The 18,929-nt window shown below is 39.0% G+C and overlaps 1 protein-coding gene across 1 annotated transcript in view; it reads right to left on the bottom strand.

Moving 5' to 3' along the window:
• Window positions 1–3,755: 3,755 nt before the first annotated feature.
• MCM9 (minichromosome maintenance 9 homologous recombination repair factor) overlaps window positions 3,756–18,929 on the bottom strand; it is a 48,966-nt gene continuing 33,792 nt past the window's right edge. The window contains exons 8-13 of the mRNA XM_039569121.1: window positions 18,124–18,298; window positions 15,663–15,865; window positions 14,420–14,623; window positions 12,857–12,939; window positions 8,181–8,326; window positions 3,756–5,981 (exon numbers count right to left, since the gene is read on the bottom strand). Of these exons, the coding sequence (XP_039425055.1) occupies window positions 4,472–5,981; window positions 8,181–8,326; window positions 12,857–12,939; window positions 14,420–14,623; window positions 15,663–15,865; window positions 18,124–18,298 (2,321 nt within the window). The 3' untranslated portion in view covers window positions 3,756–4,471. The remainder of the gene's footprint in view (window positions 5,982–8,180; window positions 8,327–12,856; window positions 12,940–14,419; window positions 14,624–15,662; window positions 15,866–18,123; window positions 18,299–18,929) is intronic.

Here is an 18,929-nt window from a genome sequence, read left to right as displayed (position 1 = left end):
TGGTTTTGTGAGATGTTTACATGGCAAGTGATTCCTATCCCAGGTTGTTTTACAAGCTTAAGAACTAGGTATCCACCCCAGAAGTGCCTTAAATAGGATGGGCAACACCTCCCAGGGGAGCTTTGGAGGGACCTGCACTGACATTGCAGGACCAGGCAGAGACAACAGCCCTGAGTTTGGGAGAAAGAAGGCAACAAGGGTCTGGGAGGAAGGGAAGGATGTGAGGAGGCACCTCTAGGGGAGGGTAAGGGACCAGTGGCAGCAGTCACAGGCCATGTCTGATAATATCTGACAATGGTCTCCAGCCAGACTGGACTATAAGAAGGACATGAAGCACAGCTTTGTCCTCCTAAGTACTGCCAGATCCTGAAAGGTAACAAATACCCACATATTATGCTGTTTCAGTGAAGAATTTCAGGTGATCCTGAAGTATAAGAGCTGATTAAGTGTAACTTAAGAGTGAACTGTTTAAATTAAAGAAGTCAAAAATATTAGAAGAAAATTGGATATAAAACGAGCTGCTTTCTGCCTTAGTGCCTTTTCATTTTGGGGAAGTTTCACATAAATATCTCTGAATTGCACTGTCTTAAACGTCAGTTTTGCAGTGATGCCTCAATGAACAGGTGACAAATACTAGACTGCTGCATCCTGAGACTCATCTACAGGTGAGGTAACCAATAAATGAAGAGATGAATTAAGGTGAAATGAAAAGATCACTAAAAAGATTTATTTAAAAATGAAGGCATTTAAAAAACAGGTAAAAACCCCACTAGAGATCTGGAAATAACTTGTGGCTGTATAACCTGGAACAGCTTCGTCATTTGTCTTCATCTTATGAAGATTGTGGTCAATAGCATCTAACCCAGAAAACAAGCCTGAGGCATGGGTGATAGCCTGTTTCTGTAAATGGGAAGTAGAAAGGAAGACTCCTTAGGAAGCCTCTTGCAGCAGGACTTTCCAGCTACAAAGGAAGTGAGGAGACAGGCCATCAGAGAGGTCTGTACATCAGCCAGTGAAGTATGTAATCAAAGAGAACAATTATTCACAGCTTCCCCTTCCCAAGTATTGGCAAATGAGAAGCGATTCAGGCACCAAGCAAAGCTGTCTCATGACAGTCTAAAATATCATACCTAAGCTCCTAATTCAGAGGGGTATGGGTCTCAAGTCCAGTCTTGGTTTAGCCAAGGTTGTGCCTTTCCCAGTAAAAGTACCATGCATGCAGCAGGATTAAAAAAATTATGATGAAGCATTTTCTTTTTTTTTTTCCTTTTACACAAAAATATAATTAAACAATATATAATGAAACTGTTGGGGGTTTTTTGCTTTCCACCTCCCTTTTGACTCATCAGCATGTCTGCATGGGCTGTTCAGAACACTACTATGGGATGTGATCTTGTCCCACATTGACTTGATGAAATCTGGCTTCAGCCAAGGCAATGGAGTCTGGCCACTGAATATCTAACAGCATTTCACTGCTGTTCACAAATGAGGGCCTGACCATCACATTGCTAGAACCAGTGCCTTCTGAAGTTCGCTTCAACTGGATTTTAAGACAGCAACATATATATTCACCTTCCATGAACACAGCTTGATAAAATACTAGTGTATTCAATAATAATTGGTTTTATAGTCCATAGATTCAGAAAGGCAAGTGTTAAAACACAGACATAATGGCTCAGTGTGTGGTCAGGAAGACAGGCTGACAGGAAGTGACTCATCTGCCCTTTGACTGCACAAAATACTCGAAAAATCATCTGTAGGTTAGCCCAGCAGACTGTCACTGCCATAGTGCTTTAAATTCTCCAATCACTGGGCTATTGTAGCACTCAAAAAACATTAAAACTTGTGATTATTTGTGGGGGAAGTTGGTTTATAGAGGGAAAGGAAAGAAGTTCACAATGTTCCCTGCCAAAGCACTGATAAATGGGTTCTGTAGCAATGGCAACAGTGAGGGAGAGAGTAAATCAGCAGCAGGTATCATTTTCTTATTACTGTGAGCTCCTCATTTATCCTGAATGCTCTGAATTCATGCTATGAATCAGAAGCAGTACCACAATGGTAGTATTTCAACTGGTCTGGTAAAGAACAACCTCAGCAGTATCTGCTTTTCCAAATTTATTCTTTGGTTACTTACCCCACACACGTGGGTGAGTAGGACCTGTTTGCAGACAGTTTCAAAAGGCAACAGTACTTTTCTTCCGATAGTATAGAAAAGATGGCCCTTTCTCCTAGCTCAGGGGAATGTCCCTGATGTCCCTGTGCCTCCTTTTCTTTGCTTGTAACTGGGAAACAAGGTCCAAGTGGTCTTCTAGGCAGAGTGATTTTGGATTTTTCAGCCTCCTTCTTTGATTCTTTTGGGCTTTTGTTCCATTTCTCATGTTACACAAAAGGGAGAAGCAGACCCCTAAAATCTCAAAAACCTCTGCTCAGTAAAGAATCACTGTTCCATTTCATAAAGTAATACACTGACTACTTCTAATCGGGGGCATCTGAAAACCTTCTTTTTTACTGATATACTATTTAGCATATTATCCCTCAAAAATTTATCACCAGTGAGACACTATCAAAAATGACAAATTCACTCCACCTAAATTCTACAGCCTATGTTTGGACTTAGCTGCCTGAAACATATCTAAGTGGCAGATAGCAACCCAACCATACTCTTCCCAGAAAGTCTGGAAAGTCTCCATGGCATTATCAAACTTTTCCTAACGTGCCCAAACACACAGTTTTGAGGGTTGGAAGCTTGGCTAGTAAAGACAGTAGCTGTGTTCTGGCTTTGCACTGGCCAGCCAGTAACACCCACGAAACCAAAGAGCAAGCAAAGAGAATTTCTGACTGTAAATGAGACCACCATGCAAGCAGCTGATGCAAAAAATTGAAGTAGGAAGACCATCACAAATGTTCATAGCTCCAGAATTCTTGACCCTTCTTTCAGTGCAGACACAGCATCCTGTGGGACGTGTCTGATTTTCACGGCCAGTAGGTCATGGGTGCATGTCACCCTCACCCTGGCATAGGTGTGAGAAGGAATATGATAGGGTGGCTCTGTGCTTTGGGAAGGAGGTGGATAAATTCCACTTGTTTTGGTTGATGTCATGTTTCCATGAACTACCACACAATCGGTCTGGACAGCAGTGTTTCTGTCATTTTGACAAACTCTTAACAGTAAGCCAACACTACCCTTAGTGCTCTCATGATTTCACTGTACCACTCTGAAGTACTTGGGCCTCACAATCCTTCAATTCTCTGAAAATCTGCAGTACTTTAACTCACTTGGTTTCAAGGGAGCTACTTCCAAGCACATCAAGAGAGAATTAGATCCTTCTGCTAGCAAATCTCCCAAGGGATTTACTGTGCTGTAGGCAACACTCTATTCCCTGTTTACCTTGCAGGTAATAACAAGAATATTCTGTGGAGAATTCAAACACAGAAGAAACATACCAGGCAAGTCACTAGAAGAAAATTAAGGCTTACCTCTGTAAACATATAATGCATTAGTAGATTAACTTCCCATTAGACAAATGAGTGACACAGGATACAGCATGCTACAGCAGACAAACTGCATATCAGATGCAGTAAAACTCTAACCATAATTAAAATATCCAAGTAAACATTATCTGACTCAGAACCAAGCTACACTAGGGAAGCTCTTCACCGTGCTGCTAGGCTTGAAGTGTAGTTTATCTGCCAGGGCTTAATGCCTGCATTAAAGTTACCCTGGTTACTGATGACTCCCATTCAATCACCTGAAATTCGTTGTGTCTGCAGTGGAGAACTGCGTGTTTATTAAAGAGTTGGGTTTTGATAAAATGATCCAGAATACAGATACAGATACCTGAACCAGTGTATTTAAAAACGAAACTAAAAAACAGATACAAAAAGCTCTCAATCCATGTTTTCAACATCAGCTGTGTGACAAGGAGCACAGTAATCAGAGATGAAGCAAAATTGTCATGATACTGATAATACAGAAACACCATAGCATGATGATAGATCACAATATCAGTAACTATGAGGAGACAAACAGCACATAGAGATGAACAAAACATAATGACATAGCTTGAGCACCATCATTTTTCTAAAGTGGCACAGTCACTTGGAAGGACAATCTGAATCATGCGTAGCTCTAACCATTACATGAAATAAAGTATAAAGTCAATTAAGCCTGCTCCTCTGCAAGATCACTCACTCTGGGCACACAAACATAGCTATACAAGTCTTTAGGTTTCATCAGTTCAACCAAACCAGTGAACTGACATGAACAGCCTTGGGAAGCGTTTAGGAAACTAAAAGCCAAATCGGGCCTGCAGCACACGCAGTCCCTGTTTATGTAAAGCATATGGCCCTTAAAGAAAGTACATTCACAGGTCCAGGATGATTCTATGAAACACTTTGAAAACCATGGATACAACGGATAGAAGGGTGAAGATTCAGAACTGCATGTTAAATAATTGGGAGGATATACATGTTACGTCCTTGGATTTTTCCTAACCTCTTCATCCCAATCAAAATCTAATGTTGCATCATCCAGCTCTGCTATGGAGAAGAGAGATGTCTTTGTGGCCACGCTGGCTTTACTAGAATTTCCCAATGCAAAACTCTTTCTTTTGCCAGGATTGCTCACGTGCACCTTCAGCGATGGGCTGTGGCTTTCCTTGTTGGTGTCATTCTTAACGGCAGGTGAGGTTTCTGATTTTGCCTCAGGACGTGACACAAAGGAGAACGTCGACAGCTTGACTAATGTACTGGAGCGCACCTTCCCTGTGCTTGGACCACCAAGTTTCTCCTCTCCCTCCCTTTTCTTCTCAGTGGGTGGAGGTGACGCAGCATCAAAACTGGTATAAGAGCGTATCGTTGCACTTTCTCTGACCTCCTTCCCAAAGGCCCAACTCTGCTGCTCTTCTTTCCCTTTATTATTAATTGATCCTTTTTCCAAACGACATTTTCCTAAGCGAGTCAATGTCATCTTACTTTTCTCAGGTGGGCAGCATTCTTCTGGAAGCTGCTCTCCCTGGAGCTGCTCTCCTGGCTTAAAAGTAGTTTCACTCTGAAAAAGAGAAAATTCTTCATTTGTCTTCTCTGAAGAATGACCAAGCTTTGTCCTTGGTCTGAAAGAAAATTTAGCTAGTTTAGCAACTGGGGGACTTTCACTGTCTTGCTCATGGGAACTTACTACCTTTGTTTCCTTCACTACTTGATTTTTACTTCTTTTTCTCATGGAAATTGTTGCACCTTTTGCTGCTACTGATATGCTGTTCTCTTGTCCTAGCATAGAATCTGCATCACTTGAAAGATCTGGCTGGCCAGAGGCAGGTAATACTGAAGGAAGGGCCTTTGCCTCGGGGTCCTGTGTGCTTGTAAAGAATCCATGTGACTTCTCCATGTGCAGCCTCCGCCAGCTTCTAGAAGCATCTTGTCTAATAACTGAATCCTGCACACTAGCACTTGGTGCTGGGTCTGCAATACTATCTTCTGAAGAAGAACAGTTATGTTCTTCATTCCTTTTCCTGCTTAACTTGGAAACTGTGTCCTTTTGTTTCAGAGGAGCATGCAGATCCACAGCTGCTAGTGACTCTCTTACTCCATTTTGCTTCCTTGGTATTGAAGCAGATCTTTCTTCAGAGCTTGAGGTTTTTGAAGCCAAGTTATTTGGAGATATCTTGGGCACTGGAGACGACTTCTGAGAATTTTCTTCAGCATCAATGCTGCTCTCTTCCAGGCTGTCAAACCATGCCAGGCTGTTTGTGTTTTTGTTATTACCCTGTGCTGGGTTGCACAAGGGTTCTGGATGAATATTCCCTTCACAGCTGCCTTCAAGCAAAGGTGTCCGTGGCCCAGAGTTATCCTCTTCTTGATTTGAAGGTTCTGACTGAGATCTTTGCTTTGACTGCCCAAATGCATCATCATTCAAGCACCACGTGGTAGTACTGAAATTTGTTTCTTCAGGCTGCTGCTGGCATGAGTTTTCCTTTTTCAATCTATACAATGAAAAAAAAAATTAAACAATAGTAAATGAATTTTCTTCCTTTTTCTTTCTTCATTGTATTACTGATACATAATATGCATGACTGATGGAAAGCTACAAAAAATGTAGGTCACAAAAGTATGTTATTAAGTTTCATATACAGCTCTGAAAGCTCATGTTGCAGTCTGTCATCTTTCAGCACCTTCAACAGTGAGTGGCAGGATTTAGTGTCCCCAGTAGAAGACAGGCAGACGGACAGAGAGAAAGAAACCACCTAAACTGCATTTCCTTGGGAAACCAAACAGGAAAAAAACCAAACTAAACACAAGCTTTGCACTACTTACAACCATTGCTAGAGTCCCCTACAGATTTTATATATTCTGTAAGTCTATCTTCTAGAACAGAACCTACTTAAATCTTATCCTGAGCCAGGTGAAGTCTCAAATGAGTTATTGGAATGGAAAACCTAGGTATTACTTGGAATAGTGGTTGTTGAGTTTCTCTCATAATCACTATGTACTTAACATGTCAAAAACGTGATAGAACAGAAGCATCTCAAATCACTTATAGAACTTAATTATCACTGTCTGTGCCTATCTATATTCTCAGGGCCCTCTAAAACAACAGAGGTGCTTGAGTGAGGGTTCCCTCCAATCTCAGAATAGCTGATGTTCTGTCTATTATACCTAAATAGATATTTTCCAAGGCAAACAGCATTCTGGTTTTCGCTAAACAGTGATACAAACCATGAGTGAAAAGCAGCCACCTTCCATCCCAAAAGTGACTGCATTCATCTAGAAGAAATGATTCTTATGCATAATAAACAGTTTCTCTGCTCTGTGAGAGAGAGAGCACTATACAGACATGTATGTTTTAGAATAATTACTGTAATTGTTTACTAACATGTTTATCCTTATTTTTTTAATGGAAGGTGACAGAAATTACATGACTCATCAAGAAGGGATGAGCTATATGATACATGATTTTTTTACTGAAATATAGTTTAGGGGAAACGCATGGAACAAGTCTTCTAATACAGAATGGGTTGTTTTAAAGAGGACATTCATTTAGTACTCCCTAAGCTGCTTAAGAGAGGGAAGAAGAAATCAGCTTAATTTGCAGCATAGGGCATTCGGTGGAATATTAGGAAAACCTTTATGAGCATTGGGTGGAGCAATCATGGCACAGACTACAGAATGGCAACAGAAAATCCTCATCATTAGAAGGGCTTCAGAGCAGATAATGTGAGCTCCTGCCAGGAAGGTCAAACGCAGACCTAATCCTCTCTTTGTATTTGATCTCCCATCCCATCCTACATTTTTTTGATCCCCCATGAACACCTCTGTTTTAAAAGTAGCTTTTGTCTGTCTGTTGAAGATATCCCACTTTCATCTGTTTCTGTTGACTCTGTGGTTATTTAACACATCATTACTACAAGTTACAAAATAAGTCTCAAAAATATTCAAAGGAAAAGTGAATTCTCCCAGCTGTTTCCATTAATTTCAATGACATTAATCTTTTATCTTCATTTAACAGTAAGAAAGTACAAGTTTCCTCAAAGCCTAATCTCATTTCTGGAAGAAAAGGTGGGTTGTTTAACTTTTACTTCCTTCCAATTCTAGGGTTTTTCTCTCAGGCTCAGTGCATTAAAAGTTTTCTATTAATAACAAAAAATAGGTTTCCCAAAGATTATTGCAGTGAGCTGGAAACTAGAGATGCGACAGTGACAATTCCAGCATGTAAAAAAGAAAAAATCACCCAAAATTACAGAACCTTGATTCAGGCTTACATTTTCCATTAACAGAAAGGGAAGGATCCTGACAATCCCAACACAAAAGGCGGCTTAAAAAATCATGAAGCAGATCTGCTGTATTTTACCAAACAAGTAACAAAAGGTTCTACAAAATTATTTGCTCAGCTACAGAATCTAGCATTTTGACTCTGAGAAGCACTTTTGAAACTTATCTGAGCATAATATTCAGATATGAGTTGGGAACTCATTAAAATATTTGTAAATTCCATAACCCAGAGGCAGAAATGATCTTGTGATGATCTCAGAATGCTACTTTAAAACAATCTCCCTGATTATCCATGTCCTCTAAAGAATGAGTCCCTTCCCAATGTCAGACTAATTTTAGACCCTCTCCAGATACAATTGTGAAACAAATTCTGTTTCCCATCTGAATTAGTTTGTTACTTTGTGTATCTGTACCTGTCAAGTCTTCGTAGCTCTTTATGCAGAAGGTCTTTCAGCTCCAGCCGCTCCAATATGATTTCACACTGTGTTCGGTACTGCTCCATTGGATTGTCTGGAAATGAGGTGTGTAAGGCATTGATGCCTCCGAGAAGTGCACCCCCCTATGGCACCAAAGAGATTTTAAAAAATAAAAATGGGAAACTACCTTTATTATTAACCACCAAATTTAAACAACAGCGACTATGTTATCCGAAATTCTCCCTTAGGTATTTTAAAGCTTAAGGTAGCAAATATTTGCTAACTGTATCCACACAAATAATCCTATTAGATCTGCTGACGTGGTCAAAATTGCTCATAAACATAAAGCAATTACATGATCAAGCCTGCAGTCTACTCATACTTGTTTATTTTTATTGACACATGGAATGGGAAGTCCACCTAAAGCTTGAGAATATCCTGACTGAAAACAAAAATTAGGATTAAAGATGTTTTCCAAATACCTTGTAAAAATTGTGCCCATGTGAGGAACTTTTTTAACTGAAGAAGTTCTGACTGCTAGAAGTTTTCATTAGCTTTGCCTAATTTCCTAAAGGAAAAGACCTGTGTATTAAGGCGTGTCAACACAGGGTAAATTTTTTGGGACAGAAATATTTCTGAATAGCACTTTAAGAGTAACTTACTATTTGTGAATAATTCCAGTGAATTGTAAGTGATTTTAATATGGGACAATTTTTGCTGTGCCTTGTAAAAATGAAGCAGTCTTTATTTGGAACAGAGCATCTGCACAGTGATTTGTTCCACAACAAATAATCTAGAATAGCTCTGTAGTTAATTGCTCTTTGGAAAAAAACACCTCACACCACAAACCCTCTATTTTGCCACAGATTAGTTAGTATTTACCACTCCTGTCTAATCTATAAAGCTCAATACAACTAATGAACCAGATGTGTGTCAAGTGCCATGGATACAATACCAAAAGTCAATGAAGTCTCTAGATCCAGAAATTGCTACCTATGGCATCACATGGATTACACGTTTTCAATTGTGATAATTTCTGGTTCCACCATTCTGCAGTGTTAAAATATTACATTGAAAAACATCACTCTGTGGCTAATTAAAGCTCTCTAAAACTACAATGTGCTAAAATTAAGGCTGTCCATGCAACCTTTAATGCATCCCACTGAAGTTACCACTTGGGGGTTTTTTCACCCATCACTTCAGGAACACAATAGATCTGTTTCACATGGAAGCACCAGTCTCTTGGCATGGAAAAGGCTCCTGCAGAACCCACCCCTCTGCTGTATTTGCTCCAGGAACTGGAAGGTTCATAGACAATGAGTCAGGGACTCAGTCTCTTGGTTAGAACAATTAAAAGCAGATAAGGAGGACCAGATTCTGTCTCTGATGCTATGTTCCAGTTTTTGTGATTCAGAAAGAGCCAGTTAAGTAAAGAAAGAAAATAAATCTCTAAGTGGAATCCTGATGTGGTGCATGCACAGAAGGAAATTGCAGACAACAGGAAATGTGCTCAAACAGTCAAAGTGTTACTGTTCTGAAACTGGGGCCCAACCATCTCTTGTGGGTATGCTCTAGTGGACCATTCCTTCTGGACTGTACATAATTCAGCTCCAGATCAGAGGAGTAGCACCATCCCACCACTTTGCAAGGACTGCGTGAAGATAGGTGAATTGATATTTCTGAAATATTCAAGGCCACTGGAGATGAATTCCAAAGAAAAATATGTTAAGAAATTGTGAATATTACCTTTAGAACAGCAGGTAATAAACAAAATATTGAGCAAAACACTGACAAAAGATAGTTGCTTTCGGACTGAGTACTGTCAACCTGTGTCCTAAGGACCCAGTGGAAAAAAAGAGGACTATGTGGTTATATATCCTGAGATATAGAGCCACGGGCTACAATAATGTCTTGCACTCACTGACATTTCAATCCCTTTCGTGGCCATCACAAGGAGCTTCTTTTAAATACTGTATGTGCATGTGAAATTCTAAGTGAAGTTAAGATATCTGTGAAGTTTCATTCCTGTGCTGGTGCTCACGTCTCTGAGATATCTGCCCCTCTGAGATTCTGAGATATCATTTTGAGTAGAGGAAGGAAACCATATGACAAAACCACTGTAAACTGAGGGCAGAGGATCTAAAACAGAGAGAGAAAATATTACAGGGAAAGTCAGTGGAAAGGAAAGGTGTAAAATGCCTAGGGATGGGAAGACAAATTATAAAAAGGAGTTAAAGGAGAGGGATTGGAAAGAGAATAAAACAAGGATGGAAACAGGACCAAGAGAAGGAGGGAAACAATGCTAGCAAGAGAAAATGAGGCAAAGAAAAGATCAAGCCAGGGGGCTTTGGAATATGCTCACAACGACTAAGTAGGAAAGAGAAATATAAAGGTGAATTAGAGGGCAAAACAAACAAAAAACTCCAATGAAGTAGGTTGGAGATGAAAATGTGATAGTCTTCCTTCTCAAGAGAGCTCACAAGAAATACCCAGTCACAGGAGAACTGTGAACTTTAATTTTATTCTGGCAAGAACTGACTTATTGTAGAAGTTGCAAAGACAGTGTTAAAGATGGAGTTTGCTGAGCTAAAAGGTGGCAACCAATCCTTCCAGAATGACACTGGCACTTCCTCATTTACAACCTCATTCTAGAGACTGACAATTAGGCAGGAAACACAGGATGTATCTGTACAAAATGTTGTGGGGTTTTTTTTCTAGAGAAGGAATCTGTCTCTGAAAATAAACTTTTGCATGCTACTTCCATCTTTTTTTAATAAAACAAATAAATCACTTCCTTCAAAAAGAAACTACTTCAGTGAAACTACTTCAAAAATGAACATGTTTGCCTACTTGCTCATAAGGAGCTAAGAGTGGAGCAAAGATGGTAAGCATACCAAGCACTCCCAGGTAATCTGCAGTCATAATTCAGGCAAATTTCTCACTGACTCTTATTAGACAAAAACTTGTTACACAATGTAGTGGGTTGACCCTGGCCAGGTCAACCTGCAGCGCTTGAGGGCAGGACTGTATAAAAATGAAACATTGACTCACAGTTAAAACAATTCTTTTACATTTACTTGTGCTGATCAGGTAGAGAGACACACAGGGGAACATACACATTCATTATTATTACATACATATGTTTCACTTTTTGATCTGTTACCAAAAAAAAAAAAAAAATTAGTATTTCAGAGTTCTTATATCCAAAACCATATTACTTTGAAACCACAGTCCCATCAATTTTCCATCTAGTTAATTACAGGTTTAATTACAGTTAATGAAGACTTATGTGGTACCTTCTGCAGTTTCAACAGCTTCATATTTTAACTCCATTGCAGTGCTGTCATTGAAAAGCTGAGCTCTTCAAAACAGTGCAAGATGAATTGCAACAGACAGCGAAATAATCTTTTCCTATTTAATAAGGTCAGGCCCTGTAGTATTTTTGAGATAAATTCCATTTGCAATGTTGTGCAATAGATTATCAGTGGCACAAACTGCAATTAGTCTCTCAACTCTCACTGAAAGGACAAGAGAGATCACAAGTGTCTACCTGCCATATGTGACTTTGTGCATCTATCCTGAAGAGCTTTGTCTCCAAAAAAAGGAGCATATCTACTCCTACAAAAGGCTTTCAGGCCCATTGAACTAATGGGTGCTACATAAAATTGTCTTAATTTGAAAATACTCAAATTGACCTGTACAGGAACACAGGAAATGCCATTTTGGATCAGACCAGTCAGCTGAGCAGCAGAGTACACCATCTCTGACAGAGCCAAACCCAAACATTTCAGATGTGCTAAAAACTCCCATGCATAAGACTTTGGATAATCTGCTTATGGTAATTTTTTTCCTACTCCAAAGCATGAAGATTTATTTCTCTTAAAAATATTCTGTCTGAAGTAATAGTGTCTATATTATTTTCCACATTTCTACTAAAAAAACCCCTTCTATCAGACTTACGTTTCTTTTACTAATTCTAAATGTGCTGCTTTTTCAACATCCTAATAATAATATTACAGTAAACTAAAATCTAGCCTTCCACATTTTTTCAATGCCTTTTTGAGTAGAAACATTACATAAATACATGTGATAATTGGAAAGCATGATTTTCAGTCCAAGCAAAGTTTTGGAATTTTAAGGTTTCTAAGAATAAAATTAGTCTTCTAAATGTTCTGAGTTTTACAATTACTACCAACATAGTTTAAAATTATTTAATGGCTAAATAAATTGTAGGTCTTGGCAACTGTTTGAACTTGCTCCAAAAAATGATTTGGTTCTCTCATACCTAATTAATGAGTGACTATGTAACATCATGGAACAAAAACCCATCAGAGACTATTAAACACAGTGATATACAAACAATTTCTGCCTCAAAATGTCTTTAAAATGTAGATTACCAAAAGCCAATACTAGGCCAAAACTTCACTTCGACTGGTCCGTAAAAAAAGGTAGCAGGACTTTATCCTAATCCAGATTTTTCAGCATAATCTATGTTTAAGGATTTTAACAATCAAGATGGACTAAAAAAGACTTGTCAAGGTCTCTGATTACCTACTTTGCATGAGTCTACAAAATCCTTTCCAAAGAGAAGGGAGCTGGCACATGTCTACATGTAAAACTGAATCCCTTAAATGTGGTGTTGCAGCAATGGCAATGTCTGTAAGAAAACTTACCTGCATAGAAGATTCCATCACTGATACCACAGTTACAGCATCTTCCAAAGTCACAGTATCCCTAAACATCAACCGGGCATGAGCTATCAAAAATAAATGGGTGCAAGCGTTACCAAAGTCAAAAAACAATTTTTTGTACAAGAAGGAACAAGATACTTCTTCAAATTTCTTCAGCCCTCAAACACTCATGCATAGGCATAACTTAAACATAAATATAATAATTTTGATTTCAATGTTAATTTCAACAGAAACTGGAAGGATTAGTTTTTCTAGTGAACAATAGGGTGTAATTTTCAAATTGCAGTTACAGTGACAGGATAAAGATACTTAAAATTCTACAGTTAAAAAATGTAAAGTGCTGGATATCACAACAAAGAGTGTGATATGAAACATCCTTATCTACATAGGCACATGTCATCACCATAAAGTAAAAAATAAGGTCCAGTTTTCATCACAGGTCAGAAAAAAATGTATTCCTCTATCTGGTCTGTGTCACAGATTCGGTATTATTTAAAATGCTTTCCTCTGCAATAGCTTTATTTTTTCTTCCTTCTCTTTCTTCAGTCAGCAAAATAAAAGTGTTTTTTGTAAATAGATATAATGCAAATAATTTACGATATGAAACCTTTTTCGTAATGGCCATGGAAACACACTCAGTTCTTATTCAGCAATAGAAAGACAGGTTAGTTAATACCATCCAAGTAATACTTTGAAAGAACAAAATCCTACTAAAAGCCCCAATCTCATGAACTGATAAGAAGGGAAGAAACACTGAATGTGAAAATTACATGTGTATCTCGAAAAGTTAGGAATGTCTTTCACTTAAATGGAGAATGCCTTTCCCCCAAAATGGAGAACAAAACATAAACATCTGAAGTAGGAGGCACTACACTGTCATTTATGCTTGCTAAACAAAATACAGTACATTCTTTTAAATTCATCCTGAAAATATTTGATATGCCATTTTATAAAATAAAACCATGTTAAGACAGAGACATACTGCTTCCTTTGGGTTTTTTTTAATAAATGAAATATGACTTGAACACAGAGATGGAAATTTTTAAGTTGTATGGCAAATATGGTCTTGATTACTTATACTTCAGGAAACAAAAAAATATGTTATCTTTTATGTGGTGTTAACTTTAGGATTATTGATACTTAAGAAAAAATATGCTAATTTTATGTTATATTAATTTCATAGTAGAAGCAAATATTTGACTCAAATGGAAGCAAGTAAATCCGGAGATTGCCTTTCATAAAGACACACAATCTCTGAGATTTTTCTCTTGAATGTGACTTCTTCCAGAGGTTTTAATTTTTATAATATACATGAGAATGTCAAAATTAAAACTGGTTTTGATAGTTTAAATGTAACACCCTTTCTCACATTCAGAATCTCCAGCCCTGAGGCTCTTTAGATGAGAAGGATGAAACAATACAAGAATCACCTATCCCCACTTCCATGGAAAAGCTGTTACTCTGCTTACTGGCTATAATTATACTGTTCTATTCATTTCATAAAGGTTAATTGTTAGCCTAAAAATAAAAATGCCAGGGCCTTACCTTCTGCAAGGCGTATCAGACTCTCTAACAGGCGGATGGTGGTGCGGGCAGCATTCCTGCAGTCACTCTGACGCTGCATTTGATAGTAGCGAACAAGGATCAGGTTGCTCTCATCAGACAATTTTGGCTGTATGCTTTTTATAAGGCAGAAGTAGGTTTTCATCCTTTCCATGCTCCAGAGCTTTTCTGATTTGCTTGGGCAGCCTGCATTACAACATCCTTGTCAGTAATTCTGTAACAACAGACATCAAGCTTCTTCCCAAGAACTCCTGTTAAATAGACAGGTGACTATGAAAGACACATTACTGTACTTCTGAGGTATACTGGCTGGTCTGTACACTAGTCCTCAAGGACTTGGTCAAATTCCAGTGCAGAATTTTACACACCATCCGATCCCTCCCGTATCAAAATCCACAGTAAAGCCTCCAGTAATTTCTATAGAACTGCTGTCAGCCTCACTGCCCACCAGATGGTACAGGCAGTGCCAAGTGCTTTGGAACTCCTTAAAATGAAAAATGCTACATGAGTGTATGCACCTCCTCTAGCTGTTTTACCTATTCTGTTGGAGCCAACACTTACCTGCCATATTCTGAACATTTTTTGTAGGGAAATATTCTAGAAAGGGAAGGAAGCTAGCTGAAGAAGTTTCCTCTAACCACTTCTTCTGTAAAGGGGATCAAAGCCATGTTCCTTGACATGGATGGGGAAGGGGCTGGTCAAAATCAAATCACAGTGCCCTCCCTCATTCCAGAGCACAAAGCTCCACATGGGGAATGCTATTGTTCATTCTTTGAGCCCAGCAACATGTGCATCTCTGATCTGTTCTGCATAAATTAAGTTTCCCATTAACAGCAAGTACAGTTGCAAGGGATTTAGGATCTGCAGATCAAGCACTGTAAAGGTGTGAGATGGAAACAATCCACATACGGAGAAGTCTGGCCTGAAATCTCTTGTAAATGATCCCAGAGTAAAAGTAGAGTGTTCTCAGCTCCCCCCTCTTAATTAATTAGTGATCTCTGTCTTACTCCTACATGAAGAACAACCATACAGCAGAAAACCACCATGACAAAAATGTAAACACTGATTAATTTGAAAGACTCAAGAAAAACAAACTAAAAACTGGAGGGAAATAAAAAAAACCCAAAACACCCTGCCCCCAAACAAACAGACAACAAAACCAGAAACTAACCAACAAAAAAAACCTCCAACAAAACACTTTATGATTTAAAAAGACTATTCTTACCTTTATTTTGCAAGATGAAGGATGAAATTATGTTGTCCCATTCCTCATTCTTTGTATCTAACAATACTAAGACCAGGTCAAATCTGCTCAACAGGGGACTGCCAAGAGCTATGTTGACAGAGACAGACTCATTGGGGTCATAATGGCCTTTTGGGTTTGTTGCTGCCAGGATAGTTGTCCTCGTGCTAAGCTTGCACACCAAGCTAGAGAACGGCATGGTGAACATTATGGTTGAATTAAACTGGATAGGGAAAATGATTCCAAGTATTTAAAAACTTTTGTGGTTTTATGCTATAAAGAGCACATCTTGTCTTGAAAGACCACAAGAGCTAAACAATGTACACAATTATTGTATTAATATTTGTTATATGTACAGTATTTTTCAGTCAGAGAATAACAACTAAACAGACACTGATCTGGATACCAAAAGTCACCAACCAACATTGCCACAAATAATCTCCATATATAGCTAGATCCTTAAATAGTGAAAACCAACACTACTTCTCAGAAATAAATATTACTTTGTGGGTTTATACGGTATAGAAACACTTTTGAATGCTGTAAAGTAACACTTTAGCTTAATTCACCTTTTAAGAGAGTAAAATAAAATGTGACATAAATGTATGTTTTATTCCTGTGTGTAAACATGAATATGAACCCAAGTAAACAGTGGTGGCAGCCACATCAAACTGAAACAGCCATTTTCCTCTCTTAACCATGGTGTCCTAGTATGTGCTTGTAGATGTGGGGAGAGATTATTTTTACTCTTCTAGTCCAAATGCACTCCTTTTGGGTAAGGCAGCAGCAGAAGCATTCTAACTTTGGTTTGTCACTGAGCTATTTCTAGTCAGCTCCTGAGTAACTGCTGCCTCACGTCCAAAGTTCTTCTGTAACTGAGAGGAAGGACCACAGACCTTCCACTAGCTTATACCCAACAGGAAAAAAACTTATCTTCCATGCACCAAAATAAGACCTAAATTAAGAAGGTGCTTAACCTATGTGTGCTAAGTTACTACTCAAAAAATCCTCATTCGATGTAGTCCTTAAAAGTGAGCAACTGAGGATAGATGTGCAAGTTAGCAAACTGTGTTTGGGTCTATCAAACCCAAACAACTGTAACAAGGAACTCAGCTGAAGTATGTCCCTGTCTTACTAAGGAGACAGGACCATATTGACCGTATTTGTGCCCAGCTGGCCAAAGCTGGTAATCACCCAGGTGAGAGCAACACGACCCTGAGATTATCTCAGTTGGTAAGAGCATGGTGCTAAGAACACCATAGTTGTGGGTTTGATCCCCATTTAGGCCATTCACTTCAGAGCTGGACTTGATGATCTTTGCAGGTTCCCTTCAACTCAGAATACTCTGTGATTATTTGTCCACTGTCTGACAGAGAGGATGGAGACGCTCAGAATAAGGGAATGACATGACCAGTTAGAGGAGCCAAGATGTGATTGGAGCAAGAGCTGAGTGGAAGGTGACACAAAGGAATATGGAAAGGGTGATGCCTTTTGAGTAGCAGAGGTTTCAGCAATAGCAGCCAGGAAATAATTTGGGCCTGGACAAGAGCTGCATATGATTGACAAATTGAAATGTGAGCTCAAAGACCCAAGTGGTGGGTGGCGATAGTGGGGGGAATAGCAGATTTGAACACACACTACTTTGAAAAAGGAAAGGCTGGAACTTTAAGTAAGCAGGAGTTTATATTTATGCCACACCCAACATATAAAATTCAGCAGCCTGGAAATCTCTTGGAAAATACAGCAGCCTGGAAATCTCTTGATGTGCTTTGGTTACTAAGCAGTATTATTGGATTTTACAGGACAAGAGGACATAGCCTCAAGATGTGCAAAGAGAGGTTCAGGTTGGACTTCAGGAAGAATTTCTTCACTGAAAGGGTGTTCAGGCATTGGAACAGACTGCCCAGGGAGGTGGTGGAGTCACCATCCCTGAAGGCGTTCAAGAACTGACTGGACACGGCACTTAGTGCCATGGTCTAGTTGACAAGGTGGTGATCAATCACAGGCTGGACTTGATGATCTTTGAGGTCTTTTCTAAACTTAATGATTCTGTGATTTTGTGCTTTTGGAAAAATGAAGCCCTACTTTCTGAGTTGCAACCAAAAAAGTCACAAAGCTCCTCATTTCACAATGATTATTATGACCACTTGCAGCAAAGGACAAGAAAAAGGATGCCAAGTCTTTGTAGGAAAGTGCCCTGGCCTATAGCAGTAGATTGAAAACCCAACAGTGAAGAGGGTGTTTATTTATTCTGATTGCTTGCAGCCTCTGGTCCAGTGCACTGTCCTTTGAAATGCTGACTTGTCTAGTTTAGGAATACTGCTGAGAACAAAACTATTACGTACAATGAAGAAAACAGATATTTAATCAGCATCCCTCCAACCTGTAGGTACAAGAGAAAAATCTCACGTTGCTTTCTCACATATGCTAACATGCTACTTACCCTGCCTTTGCAACACTGATGGTTTGTTGCTCCATTGCCTCGTGGATACTGGTTCTGTCATGTTCTTTGATGCTATTGAACTCATCAATGCAACAAAGGCCTCCATCTGCAAGCACCAGTGCTCCAGCTTCCAAATTCCACTCCCCAAATTCCTTCACAGCAGTCACTGTCAAACCTGAAGAATCAAATACTTCAGTCAGTCTCTTCCTTAAAATGCAGGAGTGAACTTGAGTGAAATAAAGGGGCCCAGAACAGTGATTTGAGCCATGGACAGAGGGCAAACCAGCAGGGATGCTCCATCATGTACCTCTGCCACATAACTTAACTCACTTTACAGCTACCAGCAAGCAATCCCACTAGCGTTGAGGTACGTTAGCCTGGAGCTGTGAAGCAGATTCTGTTAAGCTTCCCACATTTGGATTGTGACTTGGTTTAGGACTTTGTTAAACGAACAAAAGAGATTAGGGTACAAGGACTAGATCTGGAGGATCATACTGAAAATTGGGGCAAACACAAAGATTGCAAAATTATGGAATGGACCCATTCAGGTACTCCTCCTCATCAGCTATTAAAACAGACAGAAACTTTGGAGCTGCAAAGCAAAGTTTGGAAAGAAAAATATATTTCAATTTTCTTATAACTCATGGCCCCAGAAAGTGGAGTCAAATTCTTCCTTTAAACTAAAGAAATTAAATTTCTTTATGAGTTTTTGGTTTCCTCTAAGTATTAAGCAAAAATGAAAATCCAAAGATGACCGAGGATGAAATGGGGGAAGAAATTAAAAAAAAGTTTTCCAGTAAATCTAC

Source organism: Corvus cornix, chromosome 3, assembly GCF_000738735.6.
Source record: "Corvus cornix cornix isolate S_Up_H32 chromosome 3, ASM73873v5, whole genome shotgun sequence".
NCBI classification, from domain to species: domain Eukaryota; kingdom Metazoa; phylum Chordata; class Aves; order Passeriformes; family Corvidae; genus Corvus; species Corvus cornix.
The sequence above is the reverse complement of the archived record's forward strand: the minus strand, read 5'-3'. Positions and strand labels throughout refer to the sequence as shown.